At 46.0% G+C, this 16,646-nt stretch overlaps 1 protein-coding gene across 1 annotated transcript; it reads left to right on the forward strand.

The window, feature by feature from the left end:
* The first annotated feature begins 2,154 nt into the window (after positions 1 to 2,154).
* LOC146351533 (uncharacterized) lies at positions 2,155 to 4,805 on the forward strand. The gene is made up of 2 exons (XM_084845704.1): positions 2,155 to 4,068; positions 4,701 to 4,805. Exons 1-2 carry the CDS (start codon positions 2,455 to 2,457, stop codon positions 4,803 to 4,805), a joined length of 1,719 nt encoding a protein of 572 aa, XP_084701830.1. The 5' UTR covers positions 2,155 to 2,454.
* The last annotated feature ends 11,841 nt before the right edge of the window (positions 4,806 to 16,646 follow it).

The following is a 16,646-nucleotide window of genomic DNA, read 5'->3' on the forward strand; positions in this document are numbered from 1 at the left end:
AGTTGTGCTTTGAGCAACCCTTCCTGGGTGAAACAATGTAAAGGAGAGATGCGCAAACAAATGCTGGCTGCAGACCCTCGGAGAATGAAGGGAGGGAAGGGAAAGCCAATCTTAGAGGGAGAAGACGAGATAGACTTGGCGCAAGGTTTGAGGGGGCAGGATCGTGATCGTGCAATTTCGCCTCAACCTCCAGTAGAAAGTACCCTAACGGTGGCCACAGCCTCTCAACCCTGGCCAGCCGGGTCCACATCGCAAAGTCTCTCTCAACCACCACCCTATGATGGAGAGTATAACGTGACTCCCTCGTGCCCTGCCGACTCCTCTTCTGACCAAGTCCCAAGACAAGTGGCCCAACCCAGCTCACCAAGACCCCTGCGGGACCCATCCCAGTTAGCAATACATTTTTCTCCTCTGGCTGAGCCTAGGGCTACCCGAAACCCGCACCCTAAATACCAGTGCCCGATGCGAGAGGTAATGACAGGGGAGGGGCAGACTGCATTTTTATATGTGCCCTTCAGCACCGCTGATCTGTTCAACTGGAAAAATCAGAATCCTTCCTTTAGAGAAGACCCTGATAAGATGCAAAGTTTATTTCGATCTGTGGGGCAGACGCATCGTCCCACATGGGCAGATGTGCAGATGATGTTGCAAACCCTACTAACGTCCGAGGAAAGGCACCTAGTGCAAGGCACCGCTAATAGGATCGCTGAGGAGCGAGTAGCAGGAACTACTAGGGACCCCCATGAATTATGCCCCCAAGTAGACCCTGAGTGGCATCCCAACGACCCCAGGGACCGAGAGCGGAGTCAGGACTATTTGGGAATAATAGCGGAGGCATTGGGGAGAGCTGTGCCACGTGTGACTAACTTTTCAAAGTTGTATGAAGTCCGCCAAGAGAAGGATGAAAATCCCTCTGTGTTCCTAGGACGGTTGTTTGATGCATTTAGGAAGTTTAGTGACCTAGATCCTGAAGCCTCAGAAAACCAGCGCATGGTAAATACAATGTTCATAGGGCAAGCAGCACCAGGTATAAGAAAGAAGCTGCAGAAAGCTGAAGGAGCCGTGGGCAAGCCACTCTCCAAGTTGGTAGAGATTGCATATAAAGTGTATGGCAACCGAGAGCAAGTAACAGAAAGAAGGGAGACAAAACGCGGTGAAAAGCAACTGGCGATGCTAGCAACCGCCTTGAGTGGCAGCTCAGGATGCATAGAGCCTCAGCAGAGGCAAGAGGGGGGGCAGAAGAAGGGAAAGGGCCGCCCGAGGTTTGACGAATGTGCATATTGCCGAGAGAAGGGACACTGGAAGAAGGACTGCCCGCTGAGAAGGCAGAGAGAGAAGAGCCAGGGGGAGGGGCGCCAATTGAGAGCAGACTCCTCTGAGGAATGTAGCTGAAGGAGACCGGGATCTAAAGCCACCACCCTATGAGTAAGTACTCGGGAAGATCCCATGGTAAAGATAAGGGTTGGTGGCAGAGACTATGAGGCTCTGGTAGATACTGGAGCCACCTTTTCCATGATCCCTGCAAAACCCCCCCTCGCCAAAGAAAGCGGACGACACGTGACAATAGAAGGAACTGAAGGAAGAAAGGCTAGATTGCCTGTATGTGAGCCCCTCCTCACAAAGATCGGAGACAATAGACTAGAACATGCCTTTGTGGTCTCGCCCACATGTCCGGTTTCCCTTCTGGGGCGGGACTTGCTGACGAAGCTGCAAGCTGAGATCTTCTTTCGTGGGGATCAGATTGTAGTACAGCTACCAGTGAAGCAGAGCTCAAATTACCAGATGGCCCTCCAGGCAACTGAAACTGTGTCAAAGGCCAAGGGGATTGAACTCTTAGAGAATGTTGACCCATGTGTATGGGCAGATGGAACCCCAGCTCGGGCAAAGTATGTAACACCAATCAAAATTCCCCTAAAGGAGGGAGAGCTGCCTGTGTGTGTGAAACAGTATCCTTTGAAGAGAGCTACTCGTGCAGGCTTAAAACCGCTTATTGAAAAGTTTAAGAATTATGGCTGGCTAGTAGAGGGCTCATCCCCCTTTAACACCCCAATATTGGGGTTGCTCAAACCAAACAGCACCTCCTACAGGCTGGTGCAAGACCTGAGAGCCATAAACAAGAAAGTTTTAGTGGATCATCCTCTGGTTCCAAACCCCCACACCATTTTGACCCAAGTTCCAGCAAATGCAAGGGTGTTTTCCATCCTAGATTTAAAAGATGCTTTCTTCTCTATCCCACTGCACAAAGACAGCCAGAAAATATTTGCATTCGAATGGGAAGACCCAGATACTTATCATAAAACTCAATTGTTATGGGCTGTGTTGCCCCAAGGGCTCGTTTCAGCTCCCCACATTTTTGGATTAGCATTGCAGAAGGATTTGGAGCAGTGGAGAGACAAGCACCAGGAGGTGGCGCTGTTGCAATATGTTGATGACCTGTTGATAGCGAGCCCTAGCATGCAAACGGGGAAGAGAGCAACAGAGTCTTTGCTGAACACCTTGGGAGAAAGGGGGTACAAAGTATCACGAGAGAAGCCTCAAATATGCCAACCAAAGGTCACTTTCTTAGGCTATGAAACTGAAATGGGAACAAGAGCCCTGAGCAAAGATCGAATTCAAGCTATACAAAATATGCCTGCTCCTAAAAGCCCAAAGGAGCTACGAGCCTTTCTAGGTCTGACAGGGTTTTGCAGAATGTGGATTCCTGATTATGGGGGAAAGGCTAGGCCCCTGTATGAGTCTCTTACCAAAGAGGGCCTCGCAAGTTGGAAATGGACCAAAGAAAATCAGCATGCATTTGAACTATTGAAGACTGCCCTCTCACAACCTCCAGCACTCATGATTCCAAATGGGCGCAAGCCCTATAGATTGTACGTGCATGAGAACAAGGGAGTTGCCTCGGGAGTCTTGACTCAACCAGTGGGCCCGACATGGAGGCCTGTGGGCTATTACTCCAAGGTCCTGGACCCTGTAGCAAAAGGGTGGCCAGCATGTCTGAGAGCCGTTGCGGCCACTGCTACCCTTGTAGAGGAGGCACAAAAGATTGTCATGGGAGCTAACATGGAGATACACACCCCACATGGCGTGCCCCAAATCCTTGGAGCAGAGGGAGGAAAGTTCTTAAACCCTTCCAGACAATCTAGATATGAGATCTTTTTGTTATCTAATCCAGGCCTCACCTATAAGCATACCACGGCCCTGAATCCAGCCACCCTTCTGCCAGAACCAGGACCCCCATGTCATGATTGTCTGGAAGTGTTAACTCAAACAGTATTGATTCGATCCGACTTGACAGATGACCCGCTTGAAAATCCAGAAGAAGAGTTCTTTGTAGATGGCTCAAGCAACGTAATCGATGGCACACGACATACAGGATGCGCCGTGGTAACGCTGACTGAAACTATGTGGAAAGAGAAACTCCCCGCAAGTTGGTCAGCGCAAGCAGCAGAACTCACTGCCTTGACACGTGCACTAGAATTGGGGAAGGATAAAAGAGTGAACATATTTACAGACTCACGCTATGCCTTTGCCACCGTACATGCCCATGGACTACTGTGGAAAGAACGTGGGTTCATCACAGCCTCTGGACAGAAGATTGCAAATGGACCGCAGATTGTGGCACTACTGGAGGCTCTCCAACTGCCAAAGGAGGTAGCTGTGGTGCATGTAAAAGCGCATGGCAGAGCCACAGATGAGCACCAGAGAAGGGGAAATGCGAAGGCCGACATGGCAGCCAAAGAAGCAGCGCAGATGGGAGGAGAAGTAGTGTTTCAAGGCTTAGCCCATGAGATACCCCTCCGCTTGGAAGACTATAAAGCAAAATACACCCAGGCTGATGACAAAGCTGCCGAGGAAAACAAGGCCACAAAAAATCCCCAAGGGTGGTGGATAGTCCCAGGAGGAAAAGTCATGCTACCCCGATGGCTGGCAGAAGAAGTGGTAAAACAACTTCATGCGAAGACCCACATGGGAGGCACCGCAATGGGAGACTTACTTGTTCGACAGGTTGTGGCACCGGAATTGTATGTAGAAGCCCAACGAGTCGCAGCAAGATGCCCCACCTGCCAGAAGGTAAATCCAAAAGGGGCCCGAGCGCCACCGCCAATGGGAGGACGACAGTGGGCGCACTACCCTGGACAGGCCTGGCAGATTGACTTCGCAGAGCTTCCAAGGTCAGGCCGACACCAATATTTATTGGTACTGGTGGACCAGCTAACGGGATGGGTAGAGGCCTACCCTACAAGGACAGCTACAGCATCAACAGTGGCACGCTTCCTGCTCCAGGAACTGATACCTCGGTTCCTGTTGGCTGAGTCTATTGAGTCGGATCAAGAGAGCCACTTTGTGGGAAAGATAGTGCAAGAAGTGTCTAAAGTTTTAGGCATTAAATGGAGACTCCATACCCCATGGAGGCCTCAGAGTTCAGGTCAGGTGGAGCGCATGAATAGGACATTAAAGACAATGATAACAAAAATTTGCATAGAGACCCACTTAAAGTGGCCCCAGGCGCTCCCACTGGCTTTAACTCGCATTCGTAGCACTCCACGTAGAGGGATAAAATTGTCACCTTTTGAATTAATGTTTGGAATGCCTCCTAGGGTTCTGCCAGCAGGGTGGAGGGAACAAGTCACTGTCGATTTGGGAAAAACTGAAATTGGAGAACATGTTATTGCCTTGCAGTCTGTTTTGTCATCCCTTCACAGGTTTGCTGCACCATTCCAGAGCCTACCGCTGGATGCTCCGATCCACAACTTCCAGCCGGGGGACCAGGTGCTGCTCCAAAAGTGGAAAAAGGGCCCCCTAACTGAGAGGTGGGAGGGACCATACCAGGTGTTGTTGGTAACCCATACAGCTCTCAAGCTCAGCGGAAATGACAGGTGGGCTCACTGTTCCAGAATAAAAACGTATAACCAAGGTGAGAACACCAGCTCCCAGGGTGTGGTCACTCCGGAAGCTGACCTCCTCTCGGAAGAAGAAGCCTGCAAGCAGCGGGATAAAGACAACTGGCATAGTTATCCTATTTCAGAACTGAAATTAAGATTATGTAAAACAAGGACCAAAGATTAAGTATGCAGCAGCTGTGTCTGTTAGTAATAATCCTAAGGCTAAATCTAGCTGTAGGAGAAAACAGCATGCTGTTTCTAGCCGAAGCTGTAGCCAGATACTTGAACCTCTCGAACTGCAGGGTCTGCATACAGGCCGAGAATGAGGGAAAGGTAAGCACATGGATCCCTCATCCTCTGAACCTGACTGAATTAGTACACACCGATTATAGAATACATAAACAAACAAATGTTATTTGGGAAGATGATTTTATCTTAAGTCAAACTCCATCATGGGAAGTACGGCCCCAATTAGGAGAATGGTGCTTCATGCAAAACAGGTCTGACACACATACACACTTTGTAGGAAATAGCAGCTGCAGGAATTATATAGTAAAGGGAGGTGCATGGCATAACAACCACACCTCAAAGAGAACTTTTTGTGCAGGATATGCAGATTACATCACCCTTCGGCCCGAGGTTTCAAGGGTGATAGGTGGCCACAAGTGTGTGTTGTGGTCAATCCCTCATAGTAGCTCACAATCCTTGTTCTATTGCATTCGAAACCAGACAAAAGATCAAAATGCTAGAGCTTGCTATATGAATGGAACTCTCAGCCCGCGTGGAGATTCAACCCTATATTTGGGATATTATAATCAGTATTTGGATCCCCAAAAATATGGCCTAGCAGACAAGTCTTGGCCTGCTTTGACTGGCCATTATTGGATCTGTGGGACTCACGCATACACCCAGTTGCCCGCCAACTGGACTGGCGTGTGTTATCCTGGGATATTAAGGCCCCCATTCACGCTGTTGCCTCAAAGGGCCTCAGTACTGCACCGACTATACGGAATAGATAAAGGATCCCTGAGCATGGAAGACTTGTCTGCTACACAAAGATGGGGAAATGATGAGTGGCCGGCAGAAAGGATAATAAGGTATTATGGGCCTGCCACTTGGGAACCCAACGTGGTGGGGAGAGAACCCACGTACCTTACTAACCGCATAATCCGGCTTCAGGCAATAGTGGAAATCTTTGCAAATGAGACTGCAAGGGCCATAGATTTAGCAGCCACACAGCTAACCCAACTCCGCAATGCTGTCACCCAAAATCGGATGGGACTTGATTACGTGTTAGCAGCAGAGGGGGGCCTTTGTCAGAAGTTTAATTGGACAGACTGCTGCTTGCAGATTGATGACAATGGCGATATCCTTAGGGATATTGCAACCAAAATTAGAAAAATAACTCACATCCCAGTACAAACCTGGAACGGGTGGAGTACTGACTGGCTGACTTCATGGTTGCCAAACTTTCGCTGGTTGAAGACTGGATTTATGATATTCTGCTTAGTTATGCTAATTTTGTGCTTATTACCCTGCATACTTCCCTGCATTATAGCCCTAGTCAAACGTACAGTAGAATCTGTAGTCAGCAGGGAAATGTTTGTACATTACCAGAGATTAGCGATGGCTGAAGTAGACTAAGTGTTATAAGAAGAAAGCATCTTGAGGGGGGAATTGTAGTAAAAATGTAACCTAAAAGCCATTGTATGTGCCTTAAGCACCACGTAGCGTTGTAAGAGCTGCGCATGCCTGGAATGAGCGGACAGTAACCCTAAGATAAGGTTGCTAAGCAAACCTCTGGCAACCAATCAAAAGTAACACGCTGGCTGAGGAATGCAAGCTAAGTGATAAAACTGCAGCGCAGGGGTTGCCGGGGGTCGACTCTGCTTTTGAGCGTGAGCTCCTTTGTCAAACTGTTTGCAAACAATAAAATCGAGTTGGACCCAGCCTGAAGTTGACTCTCCTCTTTGGGGCAAATTGGACTAGCCTCCAGGGGGCGAAACTAGCATTTTGTGCAACACTTTGATTGTCTGAGCCAGAGCAAGAGGCATGCGAACAATGATGGAGGAGAAACTCTAGGGGGTTCTCATCAGTGGACCCTCACCACGCCTACTCTTGACACCCCCTGTGCCCATGAGGGGCAGGGAGTGCCATTCATGGAGGAGGGTGACTACCAGAAGGCCCCTTCAAATCGGTTTACCGTATGGTTAGAGATGGGGACTAGGAAAGAAGGGCTAGAAAAGGCAGTAGTCCAGAAGAATGAGAGAGAGAGAGAGAGAGAGAGAGAGAGAAGAAAAGGCCCTAGTTAGTAGGGTGGCCATATGTCCTTTTCAGAGGAAACTCCTCTATTTGAAGGGCTGTCTAGTCCAAGTCCTGCTTACACATAAAAAGCTATCAGAAGGCAGACTAAGAAGAGGTTTTGAAGTTGCCCACTGACATTTAGTACCTGGCTAACCAACTGAGCACACCATCTTCTCCGCTATGGTAGGATGGATTGTATTTCTATTTAAACAATAGTCATTCTTTCTAAATTTGCAGTGATATGTATAAATTAGTATATGCATATTTTATGCAAATACATTTCCTTTCCATATCTTATGCAAATATGTTGCTAATACATTTCCTATTTTGAGGCGATGCGTAAGCAGCCACCTTACTAGTTGGAGCCTTACTCTCAAATTATACAATGCGGTAAATGGGAGCAATGGGAACTCCATGGTTCCTTTAAAAGCCGGGGGGAGGGGAGTGGGTAGTAGAAAGAAGGGGCAGGCTGGGCAGGGGACACAGAGCTTTCTTTTCCTGCCTTTTTTTTTTTAACTGTTCCATGCCCCCCACCCCACCCCACCCCACCCACACACAATGGCGTTTCCTCACCACAGTCTTGTGTTTTTAACAGGGGTGGGGGAAGCTGTTTGATTGGGCAGGGGAGTGATTTGGAGTGGGGCAATGATAGATGGGGGGAAATTCAGTGTCCCTCAGCTGCCTCTCCACTCCCAATCACCCCCAGAACTAGATTTTCCTCATGTAAAGGGCTGTGAGGCCACCTCTTTACACATTTAAGGGCACAATCCTATGCATGTTTAGACAGAAAGAGTTCAACAACTCCCAGCATGCCCAGGCCAGCCATACTGGCCAGGGCATGCTGGGAGCTGTCAGACTTTTTTCTGTCTTAACATGCACAGAACTGCATCCTTAAATTGTAACTAGCAGTTTGGGCCTAAGAGGGGAAGAAAAGAGTGCAGCCACAGAAAAAGGAGGTGCCTCTGACTGCAGAGGGGAGGAAACCTGAATTTTACATATTGATCTCAAATATATCTTCCATTGCAGGCCTCTGCTAATAATGGCTGGCCCCATTTGCATGGGGGGGGGGGAAGCACCCCATTGGCCAAAGTACAAATCATATGGCTGTATGAAAAACGTCATAACCTCACACAACACAAGTGCAGCCATGAGGGAAGAGGTGAAGATTGTGCACAGCAGATGAATAATGAAGACAGAAATATATGGCTCTTCCTGTTCCCCAGTAAAAGATCTTATTGTACAGAAAGGACCTAAAATGCTTTTGGGAGGCAGAACCTGCTCTTTAGCATCTTGTCATACTAGTTAAACAGGTAATGTATAATTTAGGCTTTCCTTTCTACCTCACCTGCCTGGTTTCATGCACAGTAGGAAGGGATAAGCAAAAACACATTTTGATCTTTCTAAACCCAGAATAGTTTCCTGTTATTTATGCATTCAGGATCACCTAAAGGCCAATAATTTCAACAGCATTCAACTAAATCAGAGGTCAGCAATTTGTGGCCCTCCAGATATCGGAGGACTGCAGCTCTGATCAGCACTAGCCAGCCCATTTGAGGTTATGGAAATGTACTCCTGTAGTCTGTAGTTAATTCCCTCTATCTAAGAGGTAAATTAACAAGTTTAAGAGAGGACAAGATTCCAGTTCTCTCTTTTCTTTACCTCTCTTAAATGTGTTGCTCTTTGTCTTAGATGTGAGCAACTGCAAAGTAATTAAATTTAAATTCAGGTTCTTAATGCCTAAATAACTTTCCTGAGAAAGAATCCATTATTCTTTTTCCTCTTGAAAAAAATCCGCCACCACCTTGATTTCTTTGCTTCTTAGGCAAGTGCAAGTGAAGCCTGTAATTTCCTGCTTCATGTGCTCTAATTCATTTGCTCTGCTCTCAAATGATTACTTAGCCTATCAGCCAAACAACATGGGTCTATGCCCAGAATTGCCACATTTTGAAGTAATACATATTACCATCTGAAAGGAGTGGGGGAAGCCTGTAAACACCATTAAATCCAGAGGCTAAAATTACCTAATGACATCAGTGATTCAGTGTTGAAGAAGATTCATCTTTCACAGTTCTTTAAGAAAGCTTGTGTGTGGATTACTCTTGGACTGGAGCTGTTTGTGGCAGGAAAGTGTCTCAAGACAACCCCAACTGTGCTTTGTGCAATCTCCTCTACTATGTATCAGGAAGGACCAAGTGAGAAGGGCATTTTGGGGGCAAGTGAGAAAAGTTCCTTTTAAGAACATCCCAATTGGACCTAACTTCCACACAGAGAGACAGGCCCATAAATATTTTCTATGGGGTGACTCAATGGATGGTGTTGTTGTACAAGCTCAGACTTGATTGATTTACTGGATCTGGAGTGGAATGTTTCACCAAGGTCAGCTTGGCTAGTGACCCTGAGCATTCCCAACCCCCTGCCTTTCTTTCGTCACCTGTAAGGTAGGCCTTGTGTGGGTCAGCTGCAGCTGTTTGCCTTCTCAGGTGTCTTCTGCCATGTGCTTGCTGCTTTGCACGTGGCACACTGTGTTTTGGATGGCATGGGTCCCAGGATAGCAAGCAACTAATTTTTAAGAGGGGGCATAATTTGAATGGTAGGTGTTATTTATTTATTTTATTTGTGATGAAAAATTACAATCCAGAACTGTTTGGAGGCTGGAGCTCGAAATGTTACTGTAGCAACATTGGCTGTCTCTAGGAGGCCATGTGTCCTACTTTACAGAGGACAGTCCTCTGTCTGAAGGGCTATCAAATCTAGGTCCAGTTTAAAGACAAAGAACCACAAGAAGGGAGAGCAGGAGGCCTGAGTTTCCCCACCCACCATTAGCACCTGGATGGCAGACTGAGACAAAGCAGCAGGCATGCAGGTCATCTGGTCTCACTCCTGAGATGGACTGTGTTTCTATTTATAGTAATTCTTTCTGAAGTTCTCACTCTGTCTGTCTGTCTGTCTCTATATAGGCATTTACAAATTGTACGCAACCTATATCTGCTTTTGGCCTCTTTTTTGATAATGCATTTCTCCCTTGGCCTTGGTCTGTGATCACCCTGGTTTCTGCACAAGGTGAGACACTGGCAAAGGGCTCTTTAACCCCCTCTTCTCCAGTATAAAAAGCAACAGAGGCTTTGGCAGAGCATTACCTTAATGTGCATTGCACTCATGCCAAGACACAAGCAATGGGCACTTTAATTACCCTCTTCCCCCCTCCCATCAGCTACAGAGGCCTTGCCTTATCTGTATTAGTGTCACCATCTACTCTGCTGCTCGAGTTCTCCTTTTATTTGCCTGGGTTGCTCTATATCATTTGTATGTGTGTTGTCTTGCACATGAGCAACGGAAGTGGGGGTAGGGAACCTGTTACCCACCAGATGTTGGTGGACTGCAACTCCTATCAGCCCCAGCCAGCATAGTCAATGATGAGGGATGATGGGAGTTGTAGTCCAACAACATCTGGAATGTCACACTGACAGAAACTCTGTTGACATAATTATCTATCATCTATCTATCTATGCTGGGAAAGACTGAAGGCAAAAGGAGAAGGGGACGGCAGAGGATGAGATGGCTAGATAGCATCACCGAAGCAATGAATATGAACTTGAGCACGCTCCGGGAGAGAGTGCAGGACAGGAAGGCCTGGCGTGCTATGGTCCATGGGGTCACGAAGAGTCAGACACGACTGAACGACTGAACAACAACAACAATAGTCACATAAAAAAACAAAATGCCTATAAAAACAACCACAAAGGGAAAATCTGTTGTGAATGCTACTGGTGGATCATAAAAAACAAAGATAGTTGTGTTGACTACCAATCCCGGGGAGCAGCAAAAGAAAGACAAACAGAAGAAACTGTATCAGCAACAGGCAAAAATGGCTGAGAATCCGCTCCCCGGATAGTAATCTAGAATGTCAATTGAAATGGATTTTCCAGAAGTGCTGGGAGCAGGAAGAAGTAACATTTTCCCCATCTGCTGTTTTCCACTTCTGTGACCCTTGTTCCATGGATCTGCTTCTCAGAAACGTAGCTCCACATCCTGGTTTGTGTACTCTTCCTCCAAGCCCCTTCTTATTCCAGCTTCCCTATCTAGACTTGGTTGTAAAGTCTGGTGTCTTACATTAGAGTTGCTTTATACAGAGAAAGCGTGTGAACACAGCATTTGGTATCGGAGGCAATAAACACAGGCTTCAGTTTAAAAGAAGTTCAACTCAACTTACTTTATTAGTGCTTTTATACTCCTCACCAGAGAAAGCTATTTAACACTGTTTAACTACAAGCATCCCCTAAAGCTGGGTGTGTGAGTGTAAGTGAGCAAAGGCATGAGATATGGTTACTTGCTTCCTTCAGGGAGAGAGCTGCATGGTGCGGCTTGTTGCAGAGGCAGATGAAGAAGAAGGAAGAGGAAGGGGAGGGAGCAGAAAAAGGAACTGATTAGACAAGAAGGGGGATGAACAAGAGAAATTACTATTGATGCAACACATTTTCTATCTCCTCCTAATGCCTGGGAACATGTCAAGTTGTTACTATTATTCAACAGATTTTACCCTTTTTTAAAAAAAACTTTAAAAACTTATTCTGCATATGGCATTAATACCTTGTTACAATCAATTGTTTGTTTTCAGATGCTGCCTTCATAGAATCGTAGAATCATAGAATAGTAGGGTTGGAAGGGGGCTACAAGGCCATCGAGTCCAACCCCTTCCTCACTGCAGGAATCCAAGTCAGAGCATCCCTGACAGATGGCTGTCCAGCCTCATCTTGAATGCCTCCAGTGTGGGAGATCCCACCACCTCCCTAGGTAATTGGTTCCATTGTCGTATTGCTCTAACAGTCAGGACGTTTTTCCTGATGTTCAGCTGGAATCTGGCTTCCTGTAACTTGAGCCCATTATTCCATGTCCTGCACTCTGGGATATTCAAGAAGAGATCCTGGCCTTCTTCTCTGTGACAACCTTTCAAGTACTTGAAGAGTGCTATCATATCTCCCCTCAGTCTTCTCTTCTCAAGGCTAAACATGCCCATTTCTTTCAGTCTCTCTTCATAGGGCTTTGTTTCCAGTCCTCTGATCATCTTTGTTGCCCTCCTCTGAACCCTCTCCAGTTTGTCTGCATCCTTCTTAAAGTGTGGTGCCCAGAACTGGACACAGTACTCCAGATGAGGCCTAACCAGTGCTGAGTAGAGGGGAACTAGTACTTCCCAGGATTTGGAAGGAATGCTTCTATTAATGCAGCCCAAAATAGCATTGGCCTTTTTTGCAGCCACATCTCATTGTTGGCTCATATTCAGCTTGTGATCTACAACAATTCCAAGATCTTTCTCACTTGTAGTATTGTTGAGCCACGTATCCCCCATCTTGTAACTGTGGATTTGGTTTATTTTTCCTAGGTGCAGAACTTGGCATTTGTCCCTATTAAATGTCATTCTGTTGTTTTCTGCCCAGCGCTCCAGTCTATCCAGATCACTTTGAATTTTCTTTCTGTCTTCCAAAGTATTAGCTATCCTGCCCAATTTTGTGTCATCTGCAAATTTGATCAGCATTCCCTGCACCTCCTCCTCCAAGTCATTACTAAAAATGTTGAAGAGCACTGGGCCCAGGCCTGAGCCCTGTGGCACCCCACTCGTTACCTCTGCCCAGTTTGAGAAGGCCCCATTGATAAGCACTCTTTGAGTCTGATTCTGTACCCAACTGTGGATCCACCGGATCGTTGTTTCATCCAGCCCACTTTGAGCTAGTTTGCTCATCAGGATATTATGGGGCACTTTGTCGAAAGCTTTGCTGAAGTCGAGGTATATGATGTCTACAGCATTCCTACGGTCTACAAAGGAGGTTACTTGATCAAAAAATGAGATCAGATTTGTCTGGCAAGACTTGTTTTTGACAAATCCATGTTGGCTTCGAGTAATCACGACATTGTTTTCAAGGTGCTTCCAGATGGATTGCTTTATGATCTGCTCCAGAATTTTCCCAGGGATTGATGTCAGACTGACTGGTCTGTAGTTCCCAGGTTCCTCCTTTTTACCCTTTTTGAAGATAGGGACAACATTAGCCCTCCTCCAGTCATCTGGCACTTCCCCCGTCCTCCATGATTTCTCAAAGAGAATAGATAGCGGTTCTGAGAGTTCTTCTGCCAGTTCCTTTATTACTGTAGGATGCAGTTCATCTGGCCCTGGAGATTTGAACTCATTCAAAGTAATTAGGTGTTCCTTCACCATATGCCTATCAATCTCAAGCTGCAACCCTGCCCCTTCAGCCTTCACTTCGCCTTTGCCAGGGGGGTCATAGACCCTCTTTTGGGAGAAGACTGAGCCAAAGTAGGAATTCAGCACTTCTGCATTTTTTTTGTCATCTGTTATCATTTTGCCATCCTTATCTAATAGCTGAACCACCATTTCTTTCCTCTGTCTTTTACTATGCACGTACTGAAGAAAGCCTTTTTGTTGCTTTTAGCATCCCTCGCTAACCTCAGCTCGTTCTCAGCTTTAGCCTTCCTGACGTCATCCCTGCAATTCTGTGCTACCTGCCTGTACTCTTCCTTTGTTACTTGGCCATCTTTCCACTTCCTATATGTGTCCTTTTTTGTTTTCAGGTCATCCCTAAGCTTTTTGTGAAGCCACATTGGCTTCTTCTGTTGTCTTCCACCTTTTCTTCTTATTGGAATGGTTTGTGATTGTGCCTTGAGAATTTCCTTTTTTAAAAGCTCCCACCCATCTTGGACTCCTTTTCTCGTTAGCATCGCTTGCCATGGGACCTTACTGATCATTGTTCTGAGTTTATTAAAATCAGCTTTCCTAAAATCCAGGGTATGCGTTTGACTACACTCGGCTTTTGCTTCCCTTAGAACCAAGAACTCAAGTGCAACATGGTCGCTTTCCCCCAGAGTTCCTGTAATTGTTCTCTTTCCCTTGTTCTGTTGGCCAAGTCCACATTGATAGTTCTTCTGTTCTGGGCTTCATGTCCACCTTCTTGGGGGACCCTGAACTGACCAGACTTGCAAAGGTTTGCCAGACAGAGTCCACTGAAAGTGGACATGCAGGAAAAGAACACTCCAAGCCAAAGCTTGAGATTAAGTAAAGCTACATGTATCACAGCAACAACCTGTTCAGGGGGTTCAGAGCTGCAAAATGTGCTGCATTGATCTGGGAGTTCCAAAGGCTGATCAGGCAGAGTGTTTACCGAGAAGGTTGCTTCTGAAACCATACTGCTTGTTTGAACTTGTGGAGTTTCTCCAGGATTCTCAGTGGAATCTCCGGATCTAAGACCATTTACAGCCGTTGATTACAAGGGGTCACGAAAGAGTAGGTTGGTCCTGGAAGAACAATATCTAGGTACACAAAAGAAGGCTTATCTTGTTCCTGCTTACCAAAGGATGGGAGTCTAGGCTTTCGGTGGAGTTTAAAGCATTTCTTGTAATGGACTCTCCATAGCCAGATGGTAACGTTGTTTTGATTAGATTAGCAACTGGAAGAAGGTTGGGCATTTACGATATCAGGATGTCCCATGCCAGCGTGCAGAGGGTGGAGACATTCATTCCATTGTCCATTTCCATAGTTTTGCTGGGAAATCTTTCAACTGTACTTTGCTAGCTCATTACTAGTTTATCTTCCCAGACAAAACATTGTATTTGGAGCAAAGGTGCTGACCAGGAGACACATAAAAATGTGGTGGAATACTGCTCTCCGGCCACAATTCTGATAATGTCCCACTGATAATGTTACCCAAGAATAATTATATGCATGTGTGTATGTAGATGGAGAGCAACAAATGTAACTCAGCCGTGTCTTGGCAATATACTGTACATCTTTTGCCACAGTACCATTCCATACAAAGAGCGGTCCTGAGCGCTACTTAGCCATTTCTCTAATTTCTTTCCGTGTTATTTGGGGCTGGTTGAGATGTGGTAAAATGAAATGCCAACCTATAGCAAGATGTTTTGGCAGGGGAGATGACGGAAGTGGAGTAGGGAGGTATTTATGTCATTTTACAAAAAGTGTAAATTCAACCTGGCCAGTTTTCTTTGTGGCTTGACACACATGGTTAGATCAAGAGCCTAAAAGAAAAAAGACACTTCGGTGAAGTTTATTGAACTAAAGTTCAGAATACCAACTCCAGAAATATGAGAGCTAAAATTAAAGAGGCACACTGCTTTCATTTATGAATAGTAGGTTGTATCCAATGGTGTCATGCAGAGTGTCATTCCACTAGTGCAAAGCTTCTACTGCTTACAGAAACCCTGATTTTATCCTTGCACAAGTGTTAAATCCAATACTTTGATTCTGTTTGCACAAGCTGTTGTGCAAGGCATTTCGCAAGCTGATTCACAAGGCATTGTACAACTGACGATGATTCATTAGGCTAAGTGTTGCTTGTGCTAGCTGTACTAGTTCCGGGTTATGTCCATGTGAAGGTTTGAGGCCTACAGAGGCAAAGGGGGGAAATGGTGAGACTTAGAGGGCTGGAGTTTTCTGTTGGGAAGGGGTAAAGTTGAAAGGAGTAGTGTCATTTCTCTGGTAAAATGTCAGTTTCATTTTTCCACTTAAATTTCATTTCTTCATGTTTGAAGCAGTTCTTTTGGCTTTTAGGGAGGAGGGTATATAACCCAGAGGGAGAGAGCCAGTAAGAGTCAGAAAGACTAGGCTGCAGCCAGAGCAAGAGCAAGAGAAAGACAGCCAGAGTCTGAAGTGAGAGCAGAGTCTGAAGAGTGAGCAGGAAGAAGCAGCCTAGAAAAGTCTAAGGACAGCTAGGGTAAAGGAACGTGTGTTTTGCAAATTTTCTTTTCTTTTAATGCCTTTTGTATCATTCATCTCTACTGTGTAAATACCTTTAGTTGTAATTTGCTTTAAAACTACTAGTAAATTGTTGTGGTTAAACCCTGTGTCTAGAGTGTCAGTCAGCCCACGTCTACAGCCTAAACGCCATACTACTGGGAAGGGGAAGTTTAAAAGAAAGAAGGTGGAACTCTTAAGGAGGCAAGAGATCCTTAAGGGGTTGCTCAGGGGATCCAGGTCTTAACTAGAACCTTGACAATCCAATTTTATGCTGATGGAAAAATTACAAGAGTTGGTGGTGTTCAGCGGGTAGTTGCACAACCACTATCGGAAGTAGCACAACCAACAGCGAGTCTAATGACATTGCAGTGAGTTGAGCAAAGCCTTGTGGAATGATTTGCAGAACAGCTTGCACACTGGCTTGTGAAATGCCTTGTGCAACAATTTGCGGAAGAGCTTCTGCAACAGTTTGGGCAGCAGAATCAATATATTGGGTTTGACACTTGTGTAAGGATATAATAGTGTTTCCACAAGCAGTAGTGCTTTGTGCTAGTGGAATGAGACCATTGGATACCACCCAGTGTGGGGATGTGGTGTAAAGTTTTGGATGTATATAAGTCGGTATTGTGATGGGCGACTTCCCCCTGACCCCCACTCTCATCTGGGAAGTATTCAGACCTACCTAATTAGTTTTTTCTGAATGT

This window comes from Heloderma suspectum, chromosome 3 (genome assembly GCF_057233095.1).
Source record: "Heloderma suspectum isolate Gila_16-S chromosome 3, 16-S_ref, whole genome shotgun sequence".
NCBI classification, from domain to species: domain Eukaryota; kingdom Metazoa; phylum Chordata; class Lepidosauria; order Squamata; family Helodermatidae; genus Heloderma; species Heloderma suspectum.